The sequence below is a fragment of the Falco naumanni genome, chromosome 20, assembly GCF_017639655.2.
Source record: "Falco naumanni isolate bFalNau1 chromosome 20, bFalNau1.pat, whole genome shotgun sequence".
In the NCBI taxonomy this organism is placed as follows: domain Eukaryota; kingdom Metazoa; phylum Chordata; class Aves; order Falconiformes; family Falconidae; genus Falco; species Falco naumanni.
In genome coordinates, this window is record NC_054073.1 from 1,701,144 (window position 1) to 1,723,568 (window position 22,425).

At 51.2% G+C, this 22,425-nt stretch overlaps 1 protein-coding gene across 11 annotated transcripts in view; it reads right to left on the bottom strand.

Moving 5' to 3' along the window:
- Nucleotides 1-1,958: 1,958 nt before the first annotated feature.
- ARNT (aryl hydrocarbon receptor nuclear translocator) overlaps nt 1,959-22,425 on the bottom strand; it is a 29,075-nt gene continuing 8,608 nt past the window's right edge. For 2 of the 11 annotated variants that reach the window (XM_040618520.1, XM_040618519.1), the window contains 22 exons: nt 20,790-20,901; nt 19,436-19,480; nt 18,371-18,415; nt 15,712-15,756; nt 13,034-13,247; nt 12,658-12,871; nt 12,509-12,574; nt 12,299-12,398; nt 11,834-11,899; nt 11,268-11,353; nt 10,742-10,818; nt 10,434-10,568; nt 9,899-9,973; nt 8,950-9,101; nt 7,077-7,187; nt 6,793-6,871; nt 6,279-6,402; nt 5,568-5,667; nt 4,754-4,904; nt 4,377-4,536; nt 3,676-3,827; nt 1,959-2,531 (listed from right to left, as the gene is read on the bottom strand). In XM_040618520.1, coding sequence (XP_040474454.1) covers nt 2,442-2,531; nt 3,676-3,827; nt 4,377-4,536; nt 4,754-4,904; nt 5,568-5,667; nt 6,279-6,402; nt 6,793-6,871; nt 7,077-7,187; nt 8,950-9,101; nt 9,899-9,973; nt 10,434-10,568; nt 10,742-10,818; nt 11,268-11,353; nt 11,834-11,899; nt 12,299-12,398; nt 12,509-12,574; nt 12,658-12,871; nt 13,034-13,247; nt 15,712-15,756; nt 18,371-18,415; nt 19,436-19,480; nt 20,790-20,899 — 2,397 coding nt within the window. In that variant the 5' untranslated portion in view covers nt 20,900-20,901 and the 3' untranslated portion in view covers nt 1,959-2,441. Of the gene's footprint in view, nt 2,532-3,675; nt 3,828-4,376; nt 4,537-4,753; nt 4,905-5,567; nt 5,668-6,278; nt 6,403-6,792; nt 6,872-7,076; nt 7,188-8,949; nt 9,102-9,898; nt 9,974-10,433; nt 10,569-10,741; nt 10,819-11,267; nt 11,354-11,833; nt 11,900-12,298; nt 12,399-12,508; nt 12,575-12,657; nt 12,872-13,033; nt 13,248-13,403; nt 14,746-14,768; nt 14,929-15,711; nt 15,757-18,370; nt 18,416-19,435; nt 19,481-20,789; nt 20,902-22,425 lie in introns of those variants that run through there. The other 9 variants (XM_040618523.1, XM_040618522.1, XM_040618524.1 and 6 more) reach the window with 9 other exon arrangements.

Genomic DNA, 22,425 nt, shown 5'->3' on the forward strand with positions numbered 1-22,425 from the left:
ACCAGCCCCTCACCGGTCCTTGTCCTCCGTCGGCTGCTCCAGCTGGCTTTTCCCCCCGGCAGCTCGAATCGCCCCCAGCAGAGCCCACGAGTTGGGGGGCTGCAGCAGTGCCACCCGCAAGGGCTCAGGGAGAGACGGTTCTCGGCCGGGGGGGGACGGGGACGGGACACGACACAGACCTGGCAGCTGTTCCATCCGTGTGGCCCCCAGGTCCCACTGCGGCGCAAGGCGGGGGGGGGGGGAGGGTGTCAAAGCACCACGGGCAAGTCCGGCTCCCGCTGCTGACGGACGGGGCTCCAGGAAGCGTCAGAGCTGCAGCTCCACGAAGGTCGGGCTCCATTTCTGTAGAAATGGGAATTTTCCTCCTCCTCCTCCGGCAGAGCGCTGCTCCATCCTTCATCCCGGCAGGGCTCCAACACCGGCGGGGTGCTGGGCCTTCCCGTGCCCCCTCTGCCCAGGGGGGGTCCAGATCTCCTCTGAATCAGAGAAACCTTCAAAGGACGGGGACGGCGCGGGACAGGGCAGCGCGAGGCGCCACCGCGGGTATTGCTGGTCGCGGTTTCCCTGGGTGAAAGGACGGAGCTCGATCACGGGACGTTTCCAGACTCCCTACCAGGAGGTTCCCACCTTTCCGCAGATAAAGGTGGAAGTGGTGTTTGGAGCGAGGAAAAAAAACCCGAAAAAAACCAAAACCAAAAAACCCACACCCAACAAACTCCTTCAAATCCTGATTTTCCAACACAAGCAGGAGAGGAAAAAAAAATAAATGAAAAGCTTTCTGCTCTGCTACCCAGGGGAACCTCTCCGGGTCTCCACAAGTAGGACGCTTGCCAGGAACCCAAGTGTTTCCAAGCCTTTCTGCTGGGGACGTCGCCGAAATGTGCTCTTCGGAGGGTCTCCCACATCAGCCCACCGGCGACTCCAAACCCCGCGTCCCTTCCCTGCCCCACGCCAGCGGAGAGGGCACTCACGGCCAGCCTGGGGGTCTGGAGCAGCCCCACCAACACACAGGGAGGAGGGAGAAATGCACAAATTTCATCCGAAACAAAAGCAGCCTTCCTGGAAAGCTTCATAATCTTCTTCCCCTGCTGCACTTGTGCCAAGTTGCCTTCCAAGTCTGACTCCGCAATGAACAAATTTTCCTGCTGCAACTGAAGCAAGGCTTGCCATCGCAGGGGGAGTCAAACCACTCTTCCAGCCCCTGCAGCCCCTGAGGAGAGTAAGACTTGCCAGAAGGTTTTTTTCCACTGAAGAAGCCAGAAGATTCAAAGTCAAGGTTTAAAATTTAAAAATGACACATTGAAAAAAAAAAAAAAACAACCCCAAAAAACCCAAACCCAACCACCAAACACCATTCTGTTCCCGGTATTTCCCTGCTCTCCTCCGTTTTGTGATTTGGCAACAGGGTCATCATATGGCATCGTTTTTTCTTTAAGGAGACGGTGAGTCTAAGAGCAAACACTGCCGTTCGCAGCTCCTAGTGAAGAACACAACTCCAGCACGTCCAGAACCCGACATCCAGCTCCTCGACGAAGGCGAGGAACTCAACCTGGACGTGGGGAAATCGCACGGAAAGCGCAGAGCGGTTTTTCTTCCCCCCGCCCCGACAGAAAACCTGCTGAACCATCGGTTCACGGCAGCACAGAAACCATCAGCTGCCAAACTGATGCGTGGAGAACAAAGCTACATTGATAATATTTTTTATGGCTCGTTAACAATCCCGTCATTCACACGAACGACTGGGCCCCCCCGGGAGTTTATAGGTCGCACTGACAACCGAGGCCCATCATTGCACAGTTCACGGAAGAGACGGCGTCCAGACACGCACCAGCGTGGGAAGCCCTAGAGCACCCCGGGCTGGAGGCGCAGGAGCAGCCCCCCGAAAGGCGGCCAAGCTCCCTCCAAGCTTGTGACCAGGATTCCTCCGCAAGCATCCTCCCAAATTGTCTTATACAGGGTTAACGCTTGGAAGAGTTTCTTCCAATATTTAAAAAGTTACAATACTTTGTGTTTTATAGAAAAAAAAAAGTCACGGTAAAGAAGATTGAAATAATAAAAAAAACCAACAGTAAAAGCCACCTTACAACTTTGGAGGGGCTGTCCGTCACCCAGACAGGAATCCCCCCGACCCACCCAGCGTGCGGAACAAGAACCGCTCGGGACGTGTGGGGCCTTCGGTCAGTGCGTGCGGCTGCACTCGCAGCACTCAAGTCCTGCTGCCTCCAACAGTCCCCCGCTGGCAGCGCCGCGCCGAGGTGCCCAAAACCAGCGCCCCTTCCTCCTGCGCGGCCGCCCATCCTCCAGGCTGTGGGGCAGAGCTTCGCCTCCAGAAGGTAGGAAGTGTTTAGAAAGTTCAGCAGTCTTTGAAAAAAAGACTTAGGTGTTTTCCTTTACACATGGATATTATATATAGTTATAATTTGCTTCCCCTAGGGCTTATTTTATTCTGAAAAAGAAGGGAATATATTCAGCTCTGGGAACTCTTCGTTGTTGTAGTTGGGTCCTTGGTCTCCCAGCATCGTCAGCATGTCCTGTGAGGATACAAGGAGAGAGTTACTCCCTGCTCTAGAGCACCACGTCAGTGATTCAGTCACGCGGGAGTTTGCCAGAGCAGGTGCTGTGACCTGGGACGGTCCCTTCCCCCCCCCCCCACCCCGGGACGCCCAGGGTTTGCACCCAAGGCTGCAGGAGAGCAGCAAACTTAAGTCACGAGCGGTGACTTAGGAGGGGATCCTCCTGGTGAGGATCCTCTGCCCTGGTGAGGCCACCTCTGCAGCGCTGTGCCCAGTGCTGGGCTCCCAGTTCAAGGGAGACTGGGAGCTACTGGAGAAGGGCCAGCAGAGGCTACGAAGATGATGAGAGGACTGGAGCATCTCCCTTACGAGGAAAGGCTGAGGGAGCTGGGGCAGGTCAGCTGGAGAAGGCTGAGAGGGATCCTGTCAATGCCTACAAACACCTTGAGGGTGAGCACCGAGAGAACGGGGCCAGGCTCTTCTCAGCGGTGCCCAGCGCGAGGACCAGAGCAACGGGCACAAACTGCAACACAAGTTCCTTCTGAATGGGAGGAAAAACTACTGAGGGTGGCAGAGCGCTGGAAGAGGCTGCCCAGAGATGTTGTGGAGTCTCCTTCTCGGGGAAACAGCCCAAACCTGCCTGGACACAACTGAGCAACCTGCTGAGGGAGAAGCTGCTCCAGCAGGGGGTTGGTTGGTCTGATGGTCTCCAGAGGTCCCTTCCAGCCCCGACCTGTCTGCGGTCCTGTGACTGCACCGACTCCTTCGAAAGCAGGGGTAGCAAGTCACAAGTGGAGTTCTGAACTCCCTTATCTTCATTTTATTGGACTGGGGGCAGGGTAAGGGCGTGTGTTTGGCTTCTTTTGTTATTAATTAGAGCCGAAGGGTTAATACAACTGCAGAGCGGGTAGTTTCACACTGATCCTGCAATGGCCCAAGACACAAATCCCATCCCACTGACACCCTCCTCCTGCCCTCCCCTCTCCAGTTCCAGCTCCATCAGGTTATCCACAAGTCTGAGACCTCACCAGAGATCATGAACTAGAGGGACAAGCCCTCAGCACTTCAGGCAGCTGCCCACACTCAGGCAGCAAAAGCCCGTTCGTTCTCACAAATCAGCCCACACGTCCTCGCTCGGGAGGTTACAAAAGCACCGTCTTACTGAGAAGACCTCAGGCTGGCTTGGCTGCGGCTGCTGCACGTGTTGCTCCCCAGACGCTGGGCCGTGGTGCTGTCCTTGCCACTGCGGCCACATCCCCACGCCTTCGGCTGCCCGCGTCTCGAATGTGCTGGGCGTCTGCGCCGCTTCCGTGGCTGTTGGACAGAGAACAAGTCAGCAGCCGATTCCTGGTGTGGGGCTCCAGTTTCTGTGATCCTTGAACGGCGCTGGGAAGCACACAACTCGTTCTGTGGTGCCTACTGGTAAGATCTCCCCCTCCAGGAAGAGTCACTGACCACACGCAGTAAGGCATGTGTCGGCACCCATCCAGGGGTGGCACAAGAAAAACGCAGGGGAGTCCCAGGGGGGGTTGTTTCCTCCCAGTGAGCCTTAGAACGGTTCAAAATTCACCTGCTCTGGAGCCTCATGCCGGGGCGATAGTTAAATTGAAATAAAAACCAGTAAAAGCCACCTTACAGCTTTGGAGGGGCTGTCCGTAAATTCACCTGCTCTGGAGCCTCACGCCGGGGCGATGGTTAAAGGCGATAAAGGCAGCGTGAACAGGGATTGAGCTGTTTGGGCATTGTCCGAACACACGGGGAGCGCATCACACCAAGGCTGTACACGGCTGGAGCTCCCAGATTTCCTCTGAGGGGATTTAATTGCCCCCCCTGCCACGTCCCAGCGCCCCAAGTCATACTCACTGAAGCCGGTGCCACGGCTGGCAAGGTTCGGGTAAGCAGCGCCGGTAGGAGAAGCCGTAGAGCCAGGTGCTGTCATGGGACTGAAGGAGGACGGGGTGCCTTGGAAAGTCCCCATGCTGAAGGAAGGGGGCCGAGTCTTCACAGTCTGGGACCCCACTTGCTGTAAGAGAGCAAGAAACAGGAGAAGAGGAGAGTTGCATTTATTCTGAATGTCAGCCAGGGTGAGAAGGTGCTGGACTGGCCCTGAAGGAGGCGGCGCGCGGGCGCGCAGCACTGCTCCGTCACCCAGCGTCAGAGCCGGTGGATTTGTGGCGGCGAGAAGGGTCTGCAACGCAGCGGGGGCTCGGGGCCTGCACCGAGGGTTCAGGCTTTGCTACCTGGGGCGTGAACACCGGCCGTGTCCCTGGAGCCCAGTTGGTTCCGCTGACCTGAGCTGGGCTGGAGTGGCGTGAAATCTGTGCTAAGATCCGGCCCGCTGACGAGGGCTGCTGCTGAATAATGTTGACAGGAGGTACCATGCCGCTGCTCCTGCAAGACAGGAGAGGTGCCCTTAGGACACTGGGCATCACGTACAGGACAAAGAGCCACAAACACCATCCGTGTGAGTTACTGGTGCGGGGAAGCAAGCGCAGAAACGTGGGTAACTTCGCCAGTGCCCATCGTGCTGCCCTGCTGTGGGTACAACTGGCAGGAGGTGCTGGGTTTCTGGGCAAGGCGAGGAGCGCTCGGTGGGAGTTCTCACCCAGCTCAGCTGCTGGGCTTCGGTCTGAGAGGCACAGCTATCCCGCAGACAAGCTGTGGCAAGGAACGGCGCAGACGGCTATGCGGGAATCGAGGCAGTGGCTGAGGCGGTGACTGTGAGGGTGAGGACTGGCACGGCAGAGGAAGGGCCACGCTGACTGCACACAGCGCCAAAGCTCCTGCACCTCTGAGCAGGAGCAAAGCGGCACTGGGAGGAGAGCAGGAGCCCTTCTCAACTGCATCCCTCAAAGAAACCAGCGCCTGGATGGGCTCCCCACCACATATTTTCTGTGCAGAATGTGTAGCAGCACGTTTACGGACAATCGCTGCCAGGCAGGGAGAGGCTGGGAACACTCAGCTGTTGCAGGACACACAAACAGAACAGGAACGACCGCCGGACAAGGCAAAACTAACGTGAGGCCATTCCGAGATGAGCAGGGGAAGCCTCACCTGAAGTTCTCAGCAGGTCGTGGTGGGGTGAAGGTGTTTCCCTGCGTGAAGAGGGGCTGGTTGGCAGGCACTGTGCTGGCAGGAAGGGCTTTGCTCTGGTCTGTGGAGAGAGGGCGATTCGCGACAGGGCTGAGAAAGCCTCGGCAGCAGGAATGGGGAGAGAGAACCAGTTGCGAGACACATGCCCGCATGAAGGAAGGCTGTTCTGAGCCAAAGTAAACGTGACTGTTCTTTATCCAGCCATGGACTCCAGATGGTTTTGTAAAAGCCTGTTTAATTTGATTTCCTCTCCATTTTCTAATAAACTTGCATTAAAGTCCTCTGGGGTTAGAGCATCCACTACAGACTACAGTGCTCAGACTAGGAGCAGAGAGCACTGCTCTCTAGGGATGGGACTAAGGCAGGCAGTAAGAGCAGGGCAAGAGATGCTTTATCACCCAACTCCCTCCCCACACCTCTCCAGCAAAACGTCGGCTGCAGGACCATTCTCTGTCACAACAGCCCGTCAGCGCAGCCAGGAATCACCCACCCGGCATCCAAACCGGCTGTTCTGCAAGGCCTGGGCTGCCACGACACAGTCACGCCAAGCCTCTGCGCCCAGAACTGGGCTAAATGACTTCGGAAAGAGCAAAGTGCACTCCCGACCGAAACCGAAATTGGATGAAGACGCGCCGCGCCCCTGGCCGTGCCCGACAGCCCAGCGCTCCCCACCTGCGTTGATACTGCTGTAGATTTCGCTGAACCTTGGGTCCCGCTCCTGATTAAAAAGGCTCTCTGCCTTCTCCAAGGGCTTGCTGTGCTCTGGGCCGGCAGCAGTCACAGGCTGAACGGGAACCTGGGAGCAGGTACAAACGTCAGCTGTTAGCACAGCACAAAGGAAGCCAGCAGTCTCGCACCAGCACGGAGAACAGCCAAAGGCTTTGCAGGAGAAGACTTTGCACGCAAGCGGCCGCGCTGCTCTCCGGGCTCCTGTGTATTTTAGGGGGACAGTGAGGCCATTTAGGGCTGGCAGCACCACCACGGGCAGGGCGGGGAGGATGCCACAGGGGCAGATCAGAATCAAGCAAGCAGATCCAACAAAACCCAGGGCAGATCCGCCTCCTCTCCGAACTCTCAGCAGCCTCAAGTCAGGCTCGGGTGGCCACCTTTAAAGCCCCAGCAAAAGGTAATTTAAATAATGCAGGACAACAAATGGAAGGAGCAACCAAACCCCCTGTTGATTTACCTGTGAGTGGTCATAACCAGACAGGCTCTCTCTTCCTGGGACCACTTCCAGCTCTGTCTGTTGTGGCGGCTGCTGCTGCCTAAAATAGAAAGTGTCTGTAATAGGAGAACACCGGCTGCTAAAAGCGATTGCCAAGGAAACAGATACTCTGTGGTTACACCAATGATTCATTAGCCCAGAGGAGTTCATTGCTGCAGAGAGGAAAGTTTGGGTAGGAAGGCTATGTGACAGGAGGGCAGAACCAGCAAGAGAGGCATGGTAAAAGGAGCTGAGCACCTCCTGACCTTGAGGGCAGCTGTGCCGTGCCCATCTCCAGGGGAAGGTTGACACTCTGCCCCAGCTGGGGCCTCTGCATTGAGTTTGACAGGGCAGGTCGAGACTCCTGGCTCGAGTTCCTTTAAAGCAAAGAAAGAAAGAAAAAAAAAATATTTTTTTTTTTTAAATACCCAATGAAAGCAAACAGTTGGCTACTGCGTGTAGGAAAGCACACTTGTCTTGGACAAGATCAGAAGCTTTGCTTTTTGCAAAGCCTGTTTGAGTGAAGGATCCTTCCACTCGTTTCCATGGTCTCTGAAATGGGGTGTGTGTCGTGTAACAGAACGCTAACGGCTGTGAGCCAAAGGGCTCTGCCCCATCCCACGCGGTCACTGAGCAGGGGAGCAATTAATAACCTACACCAGGAGCATGGCCAGATCTGCATCATCCTTAAAGCACAAGCAAAGGTTGTAGGAACCTACAAACCCCCAAGGTTTTCCGTTCAGATCTGTCAGATGCTCCAGAGCTGGAGCCTGCAGAGACCACCAGCAGCTTTAGGTTTTAAGCCCAAGACGTTGGTGGAATTCTTTATGCTCTTCTGTTAACTGTCACAAGTCAGTTAATGTTTAACTCCCACAAGAAAGGAATTAAAATCCAGCGTTTTCCCGACAATTCTTTTGCAAACTGCTGCTTCAGTAGGACCTGATCTCGAAGATGAAACAATACAGATATCCCAGCAAAGATGCACATAGATAAAATGCACCTCAAACACAATCAGACCCAGACTGCTGCTTCTCTGGTCTGAATTTATGCAGTGCTTTTAGAAGGCATAGCATGGATGTGAGAATGGATGCGTGTGGAATGAATGAGTTCAAAGAGATATCTCTAACGGCGGGACAGGAATTAAGGCCTGTATCAGACCTGCATCAGATTTCAGCCCTGCACTCAGACCACAGCTCTTTAGAGCCAGAGGGATTTGTCACTGCTCAACCCTTAATACTTTCTCGTCAGAAAGCATCAGCTCACTAGCTGCAGGAAGGGAAGAAGTGCCACCCGCACTCTAGGACCCTGCCTCACTGCAAAAAGGAAAAAAAACAAAAAAAAATCCCGGCTTTTCACTTGCCCACAAGCAGCCTAGCTTTCTGTTTGCCTGGCTGGAGAGACTCCATTTGCTGCACCCACCAAGCCTGCCGTTCTGAATCACGCACAGGCATATTTTTTATTTTTTATTTCAGTTGCTGCTCTTCTGTAAGGGGCCTGGAGCTCACTCCACGGGAAGAGAGAGCAGCTCTGATCACTCCCAAAGGAGATGCACCAACCCACTAGAATAGTCAAGGGAGGGAAAAGAAGAGCGCAGCAGTGACAGCAGCCTCCCCACTGCAGCTCATTTCTGAGTCCAAGGACAAACTACAGCAGTGAAGAAAAATAAGTGTTTGCTTCCTCCCGTCAGCTGCAGACAGTCCTGCTCACATGAAAAGCCGCTCTCAGGGCTGGCCGCCCCCCCGGCCCGTCACGGCAGCCCAAGAGCTACATTCAAAGGCAGGCTTCGCTAATATTAGCTCCGGGGGCAAACACGCAGCCAGGAGGCTCGCTCCAGTAACCAGAGTTAAAAAAGGCACTGCTGGAGCTGAACTTTGGCAGCTTGCTAAGCCATACAACCGAGACAGCCAAAGGGATTCCATTTCTTGCACGTTACAGTCCTCTAGTGCCTGCTGCAGCCCAGGAAAAGAGCACTCACGGGACTTAGTAATTTCTCCAGGGCCTACGCAAACTGGTGGGGAGCTTGGTGAGGGGGAGAGGGCAAAGCTCCTGCAGTTCTGTGTTGCTGGTTATTCGGGGACAAGATCCCATCAGGTTCGTGTGCTATCACTGGTGGTTGGCAAGTCATTTCCATGTACATACTTGACGTTGGTGTTGGTACAGATGATGTACTCAATTTCATCCGAGTAGGGGTTCTGGAAGGTAAAGGAGCTGGTTCTCATCCAGAGCCATTCCCGGTTTTTGGATCGGAATCGGAACATGACTGACAGAACCTGGCCTTTTAACTTCACCACCTAAAAAAACGTAATGCCATCAGTAGTACCTGATAAAAGAAGGTGTTGAAGAGCAACCTGCTTCTGAGCACAAGCCGCCCCCCACTAAAACCTCGTGATGGCCCTTTGCCTCAAAGCCTACAAGACCGTATCTCGGTCTTCCCCAACTAAATGGTACTGGCACTATTCCCTTACGCTATCTTGACTCCCGAATGACACGGGAGGGGAATCTAACATCCCCTTTCTGGCTTTCCCTTCTCTTATCTCTTTGCACTGGTGAGATGTATGGAAAAGCCTCCGGTAAATGAAGCACATGCTGTTGCTTCCGATTCCAACTATTTGGACAAATGGATATGAGCAGCTACTTTTTGGAGTCATGAAAGCACAGGGGCAGTCTTACCTGCCCTGCCACAAGTCCAACGCCCTCAGAAATAAGAGTAACGACAACAGGGCAAGCAAACCACATCCATTTCGAGTTCTGCAGCACTGGGCTGGGCCCTAGAGATGAACCAGTGTTTCAGCCACAGAAGCATGGCATTCAAGTAGGCACTCTGTAGCCACGTCTCTGGCCCTAAAAGCAGACTGAACTAGCAGCCAGAGGATGAATTCAAGAGTTAGACATCAAATGCTTCTGTTTTGTTTTGCACATTTACAGTTTTGTGACTGTACCTGTAACTGTTTGCCATTGGGCAAAGGAGAAACATCTAAGGTTTATTTTTCTCTTGGTTTTCCAATTCATTTCATTGCTTTGCAAGCACGAAGACAGTTTCCAATCTGAATACCACACTGCATGCAAAGTGGCAGCTAAAATGTTTTACCTGCTGAAAGCTGTCCCGCAAAAGCTGCTGGTCTTCCGGGTGGCAGAAATCCACAATGTCTTTCCCCAGAAGTTCCTAGTTTTAAAGGGATCGGGAAAGAGATCAAGTCCATTTGTCTGGCAGGCAGACTCCCTCTTTTGGGTACGCCTCATTAATTCCACTTTGGACAGGTAGTTACCGCTCTCCCCCACCAAATCACTGTTACACAAACCAAGTACAGGAACTGGCATGCTGTATTTTAAAGAGAAGCACAACAGCGGCTGACTAACATTTGATCTCTAACTCAAATGGAGGCAAAAATTATCTTAATTGACTTCAGACATAATCCAGAGCCATCCATCCTTCCGATGATCAAAGTACTTAGCAAAGCACATGAAAAAGCAATTGGTGGAAAAGAAACACGTCTGGTTTAGGCCCTGGGCATCGTTTTATCAGATCTGCTAGATAAGCAGAGCCGCGATATACAAGAGAGGGAGGAAGGAAAAGTAAGAACTGCTGTTCAGACTTTCTTAGAAAGCTCCTACCATTTTCTCACCTGTGGCTGGTAGCCAACTGTAGCCACACACCGGTGATCGATGAAAGTGAAAATGCCTTCGGTGTTGTGTCGGGAGATGAACTCTGTTGGCTGACAAACATTGTTCATGTCTGTGCAGTTGGGTGAGCTGGTGACCTGCACGGTAAGACAGGAACAGCGTTACTGAATCGTACGAGAGCTGCTTTCTCCTGACCAGCCAGCCCTGCAGTTGGATTTGTGGCAAGTGGGGAACATCTTCAGACAGAGCAGCTTAACTCTGCGGACTTTCAGGACGAGGCAATGTTGAACCATCCACACATGCTACCCACCTGGAGCCTGCCGATAGCCACAAGGCAAAACTTGCTGCCCTGGCCAGCGTCTGGGTCATCATCAGGCAGCGAAACACCTGAGAGGGGAGGGCCAAAAAATTCCAGCAAGGTTAATACAGGAAAACTTGCTAATCCCAGAGGAAAAAGACATGCACTTCTGACTTCAATACGTCTCCCCACCCTGTTTTGATGTAATTCAACATCATTTCCAGTGAAGGAATTCAGTGAATTAAGTTGCCTCCCGCTCTGTTTTCATCAGAAGGATTCAAGAACTCTGCCACTTCCAGCACAAGCCAGTGTATCAGACAAGTCTAGTGTTATCTTCATCCTCTACATTATCTCTACTATCCAGAGACACAGATCCCTGATCCAGCACGTGCAAAAAACTGAGTTCAATCTTAAAATAAGAAAGAGCGATATACTTGCAAAGCATTTGCTGGCACATTCAGTTCATAGAATAGACAACTTTAGACCCTATGCTCTTAAAAAAACCCACCACAACTGAACACTTCAGCTAAGCCATTACCTGCAGGGGGCCAGGCTTTTATGTAACCCGTGCAGTGCACCACAACGTAGTGAGGTTCACCATCTTTTGCTGCACCTAAGCCATTCCTTGGGAGAGAGAAACAGTCTGATTGTGTTATGTATTAAACCGGGGTAAGGCGAGGCAAGGTTTCTACTTTTACTTCAAAAAAGCTTCCACAGAACGTCTTTGGGGTAAAAGAAGAACAAAGACTTAACATAAATGCAGAAGTTCAAGAACAGAAGAGGCTGGAATCAATCTCAATTTCAAATTAAAAAGGGACAACATACTCCAGAGCCAACGACAACAGCGTAAAGAACATGCGGTGTTAAGCTGACTTCAAATCCAATCTTTGAGTCAAAGAAGATTAATCTTCTCCCGAGATTATCTTCCTCAACACAGCGGTACTTCGGTTCCTCTACCAGCAGATCTATCTGAACTCCTCAATGAGCCGTACTAGTCCTCGCTAGGCACACTCAGCAGTGTGCCCCCACCGCTCTGATGATGGAGCTGTAGCTCCTTTTCCTCCTAGCAACGCAGCGTGCTCGCCCGTAACTCGTGTTATTTACCTGCAGCGATTCCTCATAAAGCTGAGACGATTTACAGAGACTGGATCCACTGAGCTGTTGCCACACCTGTAGCAGAACAAGAAACGCAAAGGGACGGGCTTTTATCTTTCTGGGGCAACATCAGTCCGATCTGACAATCCTGAGTAAGAGGAAGCAATCTATTAATGGGGATGAACCTTTGAATCTCCACCACACAAGTGAACAGAATGAAGATTCTACAGACTTCAAGGAAGGTGACAAACAGTTCCTTGAAACTGGATCTTCTACAACAGTCTTGAGAGCTATCTTGGCACAGGGCAAAGAAAAAGCTCAAGACCTTGACCGTTAGCACGGTGAGGAAAGCTCAGCCACCTTATGCCTACCTCAGAACGAGCAAAAAAAGCCGAAATAGAAGCATGAAGGGGACAGTGAGAGAGTTCAGCTTCAGGCTCAAATCACACTGCCCTAGGGACTTCCTTTTATTACCTCATTCGGCAGATGAAAGATCTTCGTGAACCCATACACATCCTCATGGACTGCTGGCCTTCCTTCTTGACAGTTCCTGTCTTCAAATCGAGGATGCGACCTAAAGAAGAAAAAAAAAGAAGACGCCACTGCAACGTCAGTCCTTTTACCAACGCAGGCACCGGGCAACATATTAGGAAACTCGCAAGACACAAGCGTCACCGATGGTACCTTTAGATGCATTCTCAGGGGGGGCTGCAGGATCCTTGTTAGAAAGGCACCAGGGTTTGGTTCCTTCTACAAAGGGAAGGTTTTAATCCAAGTCCTCTGCAGGCTTTTGTGCTGCCCGCCCCCGCCAGTCCCTTCCCAGGCTGTTTTACCTGTCAGCGCGTTCTCCGATGTGGAAAGCTGCTCCCTCAGCTTGCCCACGTCATCCGGGTGCACCTGGTCGTAGAGGGTGCTGCCAAACCACTCGGACTGGGGCTGGTTCAGGACAGGAGTCACAGAATCGGAGACGTAGACCACCCTCCCGGTCTCACAAGACACTATGAACAGAAAGCCGTCGGCCGCCTCTAGGATCAGGTGTTTGAGCTCCTGCATTCACAGACAGACACGCTCTTCACTCCGGGGCCAAGCAGCTGACACCCTCGAAACCCACCCTGGGTGCCCATCTCCCCCCACCCACAGGTTAATTCCACCCCCCCCCCCCCCCTCCCCGCTTGCAGTATTTCCCACACGGCAGCGTCAAGCTAAGACCTGGTCAGTGAGAAAGGAGGGTTTGTAGGTGCCGTCAGTGGAGGTATTGCCTGTGCCACGCAGCGACTTCATGTGGGAGACAGCCATGCGCAAGATGGTGAGCTTGTCTGGTTTGCGGGCCAGGGCGCTGCAGGTGGGCACCATGTCCGAGAGCTCTGTGATGTAGGCGGTCATCTTGTTCCTTCGCCTACGTTCAATCTCGCTGTGATTTTCCCTGCAAAAAGCCAGGGAGGAGAGGAAGAAGAACAAGTTACCAACAAGCCAGAAGCCCCAGCCATTTCCCCCATGTCAACGCTTCCACAAGGCCAGAGTGCAAAACACAGAGATGCATCAGGGTCATCAGGAGTTAGAAGGACTACAAGTGCCTCACATGCTGGGCGTGCACGAAGGAACGCAGGAACAAGTGCGAGGAGGACAGTCTACAGTTGGACCTTCTTTGCTGCGGACAAGAGCCTTGCTTTGGATCACATCGGTCCCCTGGCACCTGGTGAAGGCAGCGAGCTAGGCTGAGCTATTTTAGCAGAGAAAGAAGCTTCCCCATCAGTTCCACAACACTGCAGCAAGCCAAAGGATTTCTTCCTTTACCGTGGCCTCTGCTCTTGAAGCGAAGCTCGCCTCCCTACTGAGGAGATCTGCTTTTACACAGCACTGGTGCAGGGAGACTGTGAAGCCTCATCCCACCCACTGTCTGTCCGACGATGAATCAAACCCGACGCCCGTGCACCTCCGGTAACCGTTCGAGGAGGCCAGGGCTGCCGCTGAGACTCGGGCACCTCGGTAACGACAGAGTCTCGCTTTGCAGTGCTTTTATGAAGCTACTTCCCAGCTACATCGAGAACTTTTTACAGTACCATGGCAGAGGGAAAGCTTCAGAGCAGACACACACCTCATTTCTGTACGGATCGAGGCCGCTGTGGGCTGGCCACCCACCAGCACACACCTGAGTGGTGCGCATGGGCCTCTAACGGGGCACCACGACCAACGCTGCCCACTCACAGCCCTTAAAAGAGGTTTTTCACATGCCTTTTGCCAGCCTGCTCGCAGGGCACGGTCCCCATCAACCCCCAGAGATGAGAACACAACTTGTTTAGGCTTGGCTCTTTTCATCCAGCTTATGCCGTTTAACTGGATTACCGCCGTGGGTTTTCCAAAACAGAACTGAAAAGCCAGGTTTCCTATACAGAAGGATGGATCGATCAGATGCAAGGAAGCACAAGGTGGGAAACGAGATGGAAGTCTTGGAAGGAACACAGACAGGCAAGTGAATTAAAGAGGATAAAGACAAAATGGAGCGTTTATCACTACCAGGTGTGTGTGCAATCATTCAGTGACCTTGGTCCTTGCTGCAAGAAACCGATAATCAGAAAAAGAAGTGCTTCAATGATCACACTCACCTTGAACTCAAGTTTCTCCCAACTCACGTTCTCGAGTGTGAAAATGAAGCTACCTTCATGACAAAAGCTACTGGGAAACCACCAGGCGTTTTACTTGCCCCACTGCCAAATGTTCTTCACCGCAGGCTGTGCCACGACGGCAACAACTGACTACAGGGACGGATGAAAGGGTCGCTGCCTCACGGAGGAGAGGTGCACTGCTGTTTGCTGTACTCACAGGCCCCACTTCTAGGCTTTCCTTATCTCCTCAAATATTTAAGCTATGCAACACTGCCGTTTGGAAGGGCTGTGCTTGGGGGGTATTTTTTTTTTTTAAACCAGCCAGCAGGCAATAAACTGACCAGAACTGTGGCATTCTCAGCACCCAAGACAGTCTTTTTTCAGTCCTGTGCGTTGCTCAAGAATCAAGTCCAGGGTGGAACACTCCAAAGTAGTTGCAGAGTAAGTTCACAAGGTGGCAAGCCACAAAACAAGCCATTCTTCAGAAACTGCCACCGCTCAGCTCCGCAGCAGCAACGAGCTGTGGGTGGCAAGCAACAGGAACCTCGATTCAAGCAGTTTTTATTTTGCAGCTGAAAACAGGGAAGGGTACATTTAGGGCTGGGTGTGTTTCTCTGCTGGAGAAAAGCGGTCCTGACAACACACCACCCCAACCAGCTGCAGCTGTGCACACACATTTGTGGGGCACATTGCTGTACTAACGGTAGGGCATTCGACTGGCCTGCTTCGGTCATTTCAGCCACAGCCCCTCGTTAATTGCAAATAGGATCTTGGGGGGGAAAAAAAAATTAATCCTGTTTTCAGTAAGCCTAAGTCACTGTAAAGCACAGGACGACACTACCTTTCCTGGAAGGTTTTATGGTGTAGAAAAAACCTGAGCTAGTACTTTTTTTCATGTCTGTTTTGCACTCCTGCCGCAAAACCTCACCAAGGTGGGAATGGGCCATTTGGCACCTTGAACCAGCACAAGAGAAATTGTATTTAGCACGGGTTAGCAAAGCTACAGTACTCAGTGAAAGCAATGGCCCAACCATGCTCTACCCTACAGTCTTTGGCAAGCAAATCCTTTTGTGTATTCCCCAAAGACTCTTACAAGGGGACTAAATGCCTCTCCCCTCCTAATTCCAATTACACAGCCATTTCCAGAAGTCTGTTCAGTTTCAAGTCCTCTACTGCAGCAGATGAGGGAAGGGGGGTGGGGTGGGGAAGAGAAGGGATGCCTAGAGAAACATTAAGGAAAGGAAATACTCTGCTTGTCCATGCTTGAAATCTCCATTCTCCTACCTGGCAAGTCTCTCCTTATCCGCTGAACTCTGTTCATCATCAGACCTAAAAATAAAATCAGCGATCTAAGCTAAAATGGAAAAAGTTTAAAGAAATGAAAAATGGGAAGATGTACTAGGAAACCCAGCCTACAGACACGTCTGTTTTGCAGAAGAGCCATTCCATAAAACAAAGCAGTCATTAGTTTGTAACACCACACATTAAACAGCTGCCTACCATCTACATTGTTTTGAAGTTTTAAGGCGCTCACCGAGCCTATGAAAGAGGCAAGGGCAGCCGTTCTACGCGTAACTGAGGTGCAGGTCATTCTGCACATGATTAGAAGGTTAATGGCAGAACGGGGAATTAGGGTTCCAGTCACATTAAACAACTCTTTCTTTAAAGAAAAAAACAAACACAAAACACAAACCAATAGCCTCTTTGATAGTATTAACAATTCAGAAAAGCAGATTTAAGAAATACCCCAAAATCCAAAGACAGTGTAAGATTCACAGCCAACAACACTTTTTTGTAATGCTGCTACATCAACACCGTTGAGGGACAACACAGTCGAAATGGCTACACGACAAGTGGCACACAGAGATGTTACGCACATCATCTACAAAAATACACACAGACACCCCCACCAACCTCCATGCACTTTCAGTTTTCAGGGAAAAGGAATCTGCAAACCTTGTTTTACAGAGGCTGATGGTACATATTCCTCTTGAGGTTTGGCTGCCTTGGAAAACAAATAATCCCCCAAAAGCTACCTCCAGGAAAGGAGAAGAGAAGGTACCACCTGTGTTCAGTAAGGCAGGCACGCAATCTCTCAGAGGCTGAGCATCTAAAACCTAACTGCATTTATGGAGCACGGGAGGTGTTTTTAGCACTAGTCTGCTGTGTTACCCTTCCACCTCAAACAGGTTTTAGAACAGTACTTAAAAAAATAATTCAAAAAAGTAGTCGCGTTCACCTCCATGCTTTGTTTTGCCTCACATCATCTGAGGGAAGAATGTACTGGAAAGTGAGCGCTGCCAGAGCCGTGAGGAGCATGACAGGAGCACTCCCGGGAAACAGATGCGAGAGCTACGGGCAGCCCGAGCGGCGCAGAGCGGAGGGGGCTTTCGCCACACTTTCCTTACCGTCCTCACTGCCCGAGCCGGCAACGGCGAGCAATAACCTCGACGTTAAAGCAGAGGGGTACTGCTGCTGCCTCTGCAGTTCTGAAGCCACACAGGATTGTTTTGTTTCTTTGTTTATTTCTCCCTCACCTACCACATCTGTATTAACCAGGGTGACCAAAGGCCACGGTGCAACAGAGGGCACAGAGAACCAAGATCCCACCCCAGCTATGGCACCGCCTGGTTTGGTAGTAAAATTTTTAACTTCAAGGGCCACAAAGCTGTTCTGCATTGCAGCGCTTGCCTACAGCAGGCGGGTTTTTTGGTATTTTGCCTTATCTTAGTACTTATTAGGGTCTGCTCTACCTTACATTCCCAGAGCTTAGGACTTGCGCTAGGGAACAAAGTTATCTGAGGTGGGCTGGCAAACACATTTCTCGTTCGCTTGACTTCAGAACAAGCCAACCCACTTCAAAAAATCTAGAGAACCCCAGCCCAGAAGTCCCTGCTAGCCCTTTGGCAGGTAACAGCATGAGAGTGACCTGAAATTTTGGTTTTACTGTTTTTTTTTTTTTGTTTCTCTGCGTAGAGACTGACACAGGTTTGTAGCTCTGGCTCAAAACATTACAGAATAAGCATTTTGCAAAGCTTTTCTAGACTGCTAGTTTCAGTGCACGAGCTCAGAGAAATCCCAGGGAAGGGCCCCTACACCCAGCATCACCCTGGCTCGCTCTGCAACGTGATCTGACCCTCTGACCCTCAGGCTCCTTGACACAACATGCTGGGTGGTCCTTTCCCCAGTGTCCTCAATCACTGGAATTTTAACCCCAATTTCAGGGATTTCTGAAGTCAGAGCCCTCCTTAAGACAAGCTGCTAAGCGTAGCGTCTTGGCCATTATTCTGTATTTGCTCGTTTAACTCTTAGCAAGACATGGCATGATGTGCCTTTGCGCCAAGGGGACACCCTGGAATTTACAGTACTCTGAATACACACAAAACCACCTCACTGGCAAAAACATCACACAGCAACACAAAATAAACCCATGAAATACTTAGATGGAGTTCCACAGGCTTCAGAAAGCCATAAAAATGACCATGAGGTCAGGCCCAGCACTAGATGATACAGAGCTACTTTCAGCCACCAATAAGTAAACAATCAGAGTCAAAATATTGTCTGTAATGTTACTGTACACTCTGATCTCTAGGAACTCCCCCATTTAGAGAAAAAGTTTCTGCCTAACTCTCCCACAAAACACACAAACCACAGCATTTGCCAGGGAACCCCGTTCAAGTAAAACTTAAACGTGAAACTTGTAGCTGTGCAAGTTTCTTGAGCAGGAGAAAAGAATGGGAGTCCAAGGCAACAGCTGAAAGAAATGTTGAAAAAGAGGAATGTAATTTCATCACACCCATAACGAACTGGTCCAAAAAACTTCAAGGAAAATGTCTGGATCCTTTGGTGCACCCACTAGTTAGAAAGGTGCTGCAGGATCTCGCTTACATTAAAGTGGTTTGGCACCAAAAGCTTCAAAAACTGCATCACAGCAGATTCTTACCTGGCAAATCTCTCTTTATCATTTGGCATCGGGTCATCATCGCATCTAGGAGAAGGGGGAGAGGAAGCAGAGTTCTTAAAGTGTTTATACTTACTTCTTTCCCAAAGAGACTGACAAAAGAACAAGGTTTAATACATCACGCAAAAAAAGGCCTGGTGTTAAAAAGGCAAACTCTGCCACATGTAGGCACTCAGAACCACACTCTACATTTATCTAGTTAAAAATAATTAAACTGCCGTCTTTTATCACCTTGACAAGGTTTTCCACATCACATTTATATCAAGGACAGCGGCATCATAACTCAGTAATTTAAGAAACAGGTTAAATTGCACTCTGAAGATACAGTTAGCCCAAATCAAGACCCTCATCCAAAGGATCTCAGCAGATCTTCCAACTCTTCTGTGTTCCATATGGATCGTAAGAGGAGACTCACTTGCAGCCTCGCCAGCTCCTCAGGAGTAAGGATGTCTCTGCAACTAAAGCATCCTTACAACAGATGAGAATTCAGTAACATGTGTCTGAGGCACTAAGCTCTTTGGCCGAAGATTTTTCTCTACCATCAACAGGGGCACAGCCAGTGCTCCTAGAGCGGCGTGCCGGAGCAACCAGCAGGTTGCTGGAAGCGTTCACGGTAACTGTTTAATCTTTTGAGATGCTGGTATCGAACACAGCAACATCATCACGGGCTTCTGCAATGCTGCTTCAGCCCAGGGATCGTGAGGCTCACTTCTTCAGCTGGCCTCGTCTCGCTACGAGGCCTGCCAGGGAGGCCCGAGGTGGAGGCTGAACCCAAGGAGCAACAGGATCCCCTCCCAGCCATGGCTCCTTCTCCGGACTCAGCGGCCCCATGTGCACAGCAGCTTTACTTTGGCAGCAGCTGCCAAAATGGAGGAACACTGCTGACTAAGAGAAAGGGGAGATTGTAAGCAAGTGGAGCACTGCCTCCCTCAGACACCCCTGCTTCTCTCTGCGGTGCTGGAGAGGAAAAGCAGCATGCTCCTGCTCCGGGGGGAATGCACAGGCACACCTACACCAGAAACTTCGGGGTGCGACTGTCTCCCTCACCTGAGGAATTTACTGTTCCCTTCTCCATCATCATCAAAATCAAGCCTGAAAAACAGAAGCAAGAAGATAATGATGAACCAAGCGGTTTCTCCTTTACAAGCTGCTTTTCTGTCTGTCCCTACAGGGATGCAGGTGATTCTTGAAAGGAAGATATAAGTAACCCCAGGGCTAATGTGAAACTACCCACAAAGTTTAGGAGGGGGCCTCCTTCACATGTCTATCAGAATCGGAGCAAGGAAACAGTGCAAATGAGAGCAAGCCTGCTTGGAGCACCCACTGCATCACAGCCTCCTGTTCCAAAAGCTCTGGATCTCCGAGCAGCAATCCAAAACCCGGCTGGCTGCCACAACTGCTCCTCCCTGCTCAAGGGACCGATCAACAGCCTACAAATGGAGCACTCCCAACTTAAAGGCTTGGATCGGTTGCATTTAAAAATAAAAAGAGGAGGGCAAAATACTTCAAGAGTTAAAGTTCAGTCTGGTGACCTGCACAGTAAGCGCCCTTAGCTCGAGAGCAGACGATGTCACCGTGTTTGCTCTAACAGGGTCGAAACCCCATTTCCAACAAGTGTGGGAGGACAGAGGAAAGGCTTTTCGCCACACTCCCCTTCGGGATGGAAAACTGGCGTGTAGATGCAGCTCAGCAGCATGCGTGTTTGTAAATGAAGTGCGAGGAACAAGTAGCAGACAGCATGGGAGGAGCTGCAGGGGAGCGGGAGTGCCAGCAAATGGAGGTGGAGGAAAGAGTTTGAGTGACTGGGGGCGGGGGGCAGGGAGAGAGTTTAATTAGCTTGAAAATTAAGAGGAAATTTCTTGTGCCAGGAATTTCAGAGCAGCCACTCAATATCCTTTCAATTTGCAAAGGCATTTTTAGCAAACAAAAAGCCCACCACAAGCACATTGCGGCTTCCCCCCCACCCCCTACCAGAGAGGGCACAGTTGCAGAGGTTTCAGTAAGGCCCCAACATCTGCGTTCTCTGTTCTGCCTCTCTTGCAGCAACTGGCTTGTCTCGCTGCTTCAGTGACTCCTCTTTACCCTCAATCCTTGGTGAGTGACCCTTTTCTCCCATGAGGTGCAACTCAACTTTGTAATACCTTTTTTTTTTTTTTTAATGTAATACAGAACCTGGCTTCAGTGCGTGTGATTGGCATAAAGCGTACCACTACGAAGTAAAGGGACTGGAATCAGCGCACCTGAAGGAACCAGGAAACTTCTTTGCTTAGAGGTAGACAATTTTCCTCGTCACAAGGGCAACCACTCTTTCAGGAGAAGAACGCTTCCTCGAAAACACGCTTTGCACACACACCTCCCCCCAAAGAAGTACAAACTGCCCACACCCCGAGCACACACTCACCCAGAGCGCCGCTTGTTGGCTCTCTGAACGATGGCCCCTCCAGCCTGCGCACCCGCTCCAGGGTTCCCAGAGCTGACAGCTGCACCCAGCGAGGAAACATCTGATGCCATTTCTAAACAGGAGAGTGGAAAAAAGAAAAAAAGAAAAGAAAAGAAACCAGTATTACGTCAAATCCCCCTCTAGTTCAGAGGGTGGAGTATTCTCCACATATAGCTTCCATTAAAAGGAATTGCATTTCAGCATCTGATGTGGATAGATTTTGTGCAATGTCTGTTTCTAGTCCTTTCATCTCCTGCCTCTCCAGAGCCTGTGCTAAGGGTCCATTTCAAGCTTTGAGCACATGCTGTTTTCATAAGCTCAAAAGCTTAGATCGCTAAACTGAAAGATGTGGTCTTCTTTTTAGAGAGAGGAGGAGCCCGATGTGCTGCTGGGTAGGGGCTGAACCCACTCTCCTATGCTGGCTGCACGGGTACACAGAAGGGGAGAGGAGAGCTGGGCATTTGCCTAATAACATTAATGCCGCCTCTTGAAGAGCGTTTATTTCCCAGTCTAAGAGACAAAGAATTAACCAAGACACTTGTAAGGCACCTTGAAAACCATGATTTTTCAGTCATTTCTACTCTTCAGCAGTACTGACCTGAGGGCACCACTTGATTACCAGTCCCTGCCTACGCTCCTCCACAACTGGCCACGCACCCAGAGCAAACCAACGTGATTGCAGGGAAGACCCAATGCTACCCCCCATTAAGCAGGACAGCAGTCTGGCTTGGAGCTAAAAACCTTGTGTTTTACATTTAGAAAAGCTGCACAAGGAGTAGGAAACTCAATCAGTGCTTTCTAAGAGATGAACCAGGCAGGTAAAGCTCTCGAGAAGTGTGGAACCGGCGAGCCTTCAGAAACGGCGCCACACAACACTGCAGCGCTGCTTCTGAGAGGTCTCAGGAAGACACAACATTTGAGAAAATAAAACCTCTGCTTTGAGACATGAAAACCAGCCCTTTATGTGTATGGGAGAAAGAAGTGTCTAAGCGGAGAACTTGATGCGCTGCCCTCACAAGTCAGATGGCAGGCCCGAGCCTGTTATGCGTTACGGTGGTTTTTTTCCACAATGAAAGCAGAGAGCCTGGGCTCTCCACGCGGGCACAGAGCCGCCCCCCAGCTGGGTGGGCAGGGTGGGCTCCCAAGCCCTGCGTTTGGGTGCCGAGAACGCCCCCCCCCCCCCCCACCTCCCCACAGGCAGCTCCCAGCTCCTTCCAGCACCAGCAGGGATTTCTCGTTCCTTGCGAGCCGAGAGCCAGTGCTCGATAGCAGACACTGTGCCTTACTTCTCCCGTCCTCACGCCTGGCTCTTCCCTAATCCCACTTGCCTGGGAGCACGCAGAAGAGGTTCTGTAGCTCTCCAAAGCTTGCTCAGCCTGGATTCGCCTGAAGCTGCGTTCAACGTTCCTCTATGCTAACATAGTCCGATCTGCACCAGATGCGGCTTTTCAACATAGAAGGCGTTTTTTCGTGGTTTTGAAATAAGTCAGCTCCGTACCCATTTTAGCAGTCGTGGGGTGTGAAGTTTGCTGCTACCCGACTGCTAGACTGCAACCCAGGCAGCCACCCTGGCTCCAGCCCGAGAATCCCCCACCTC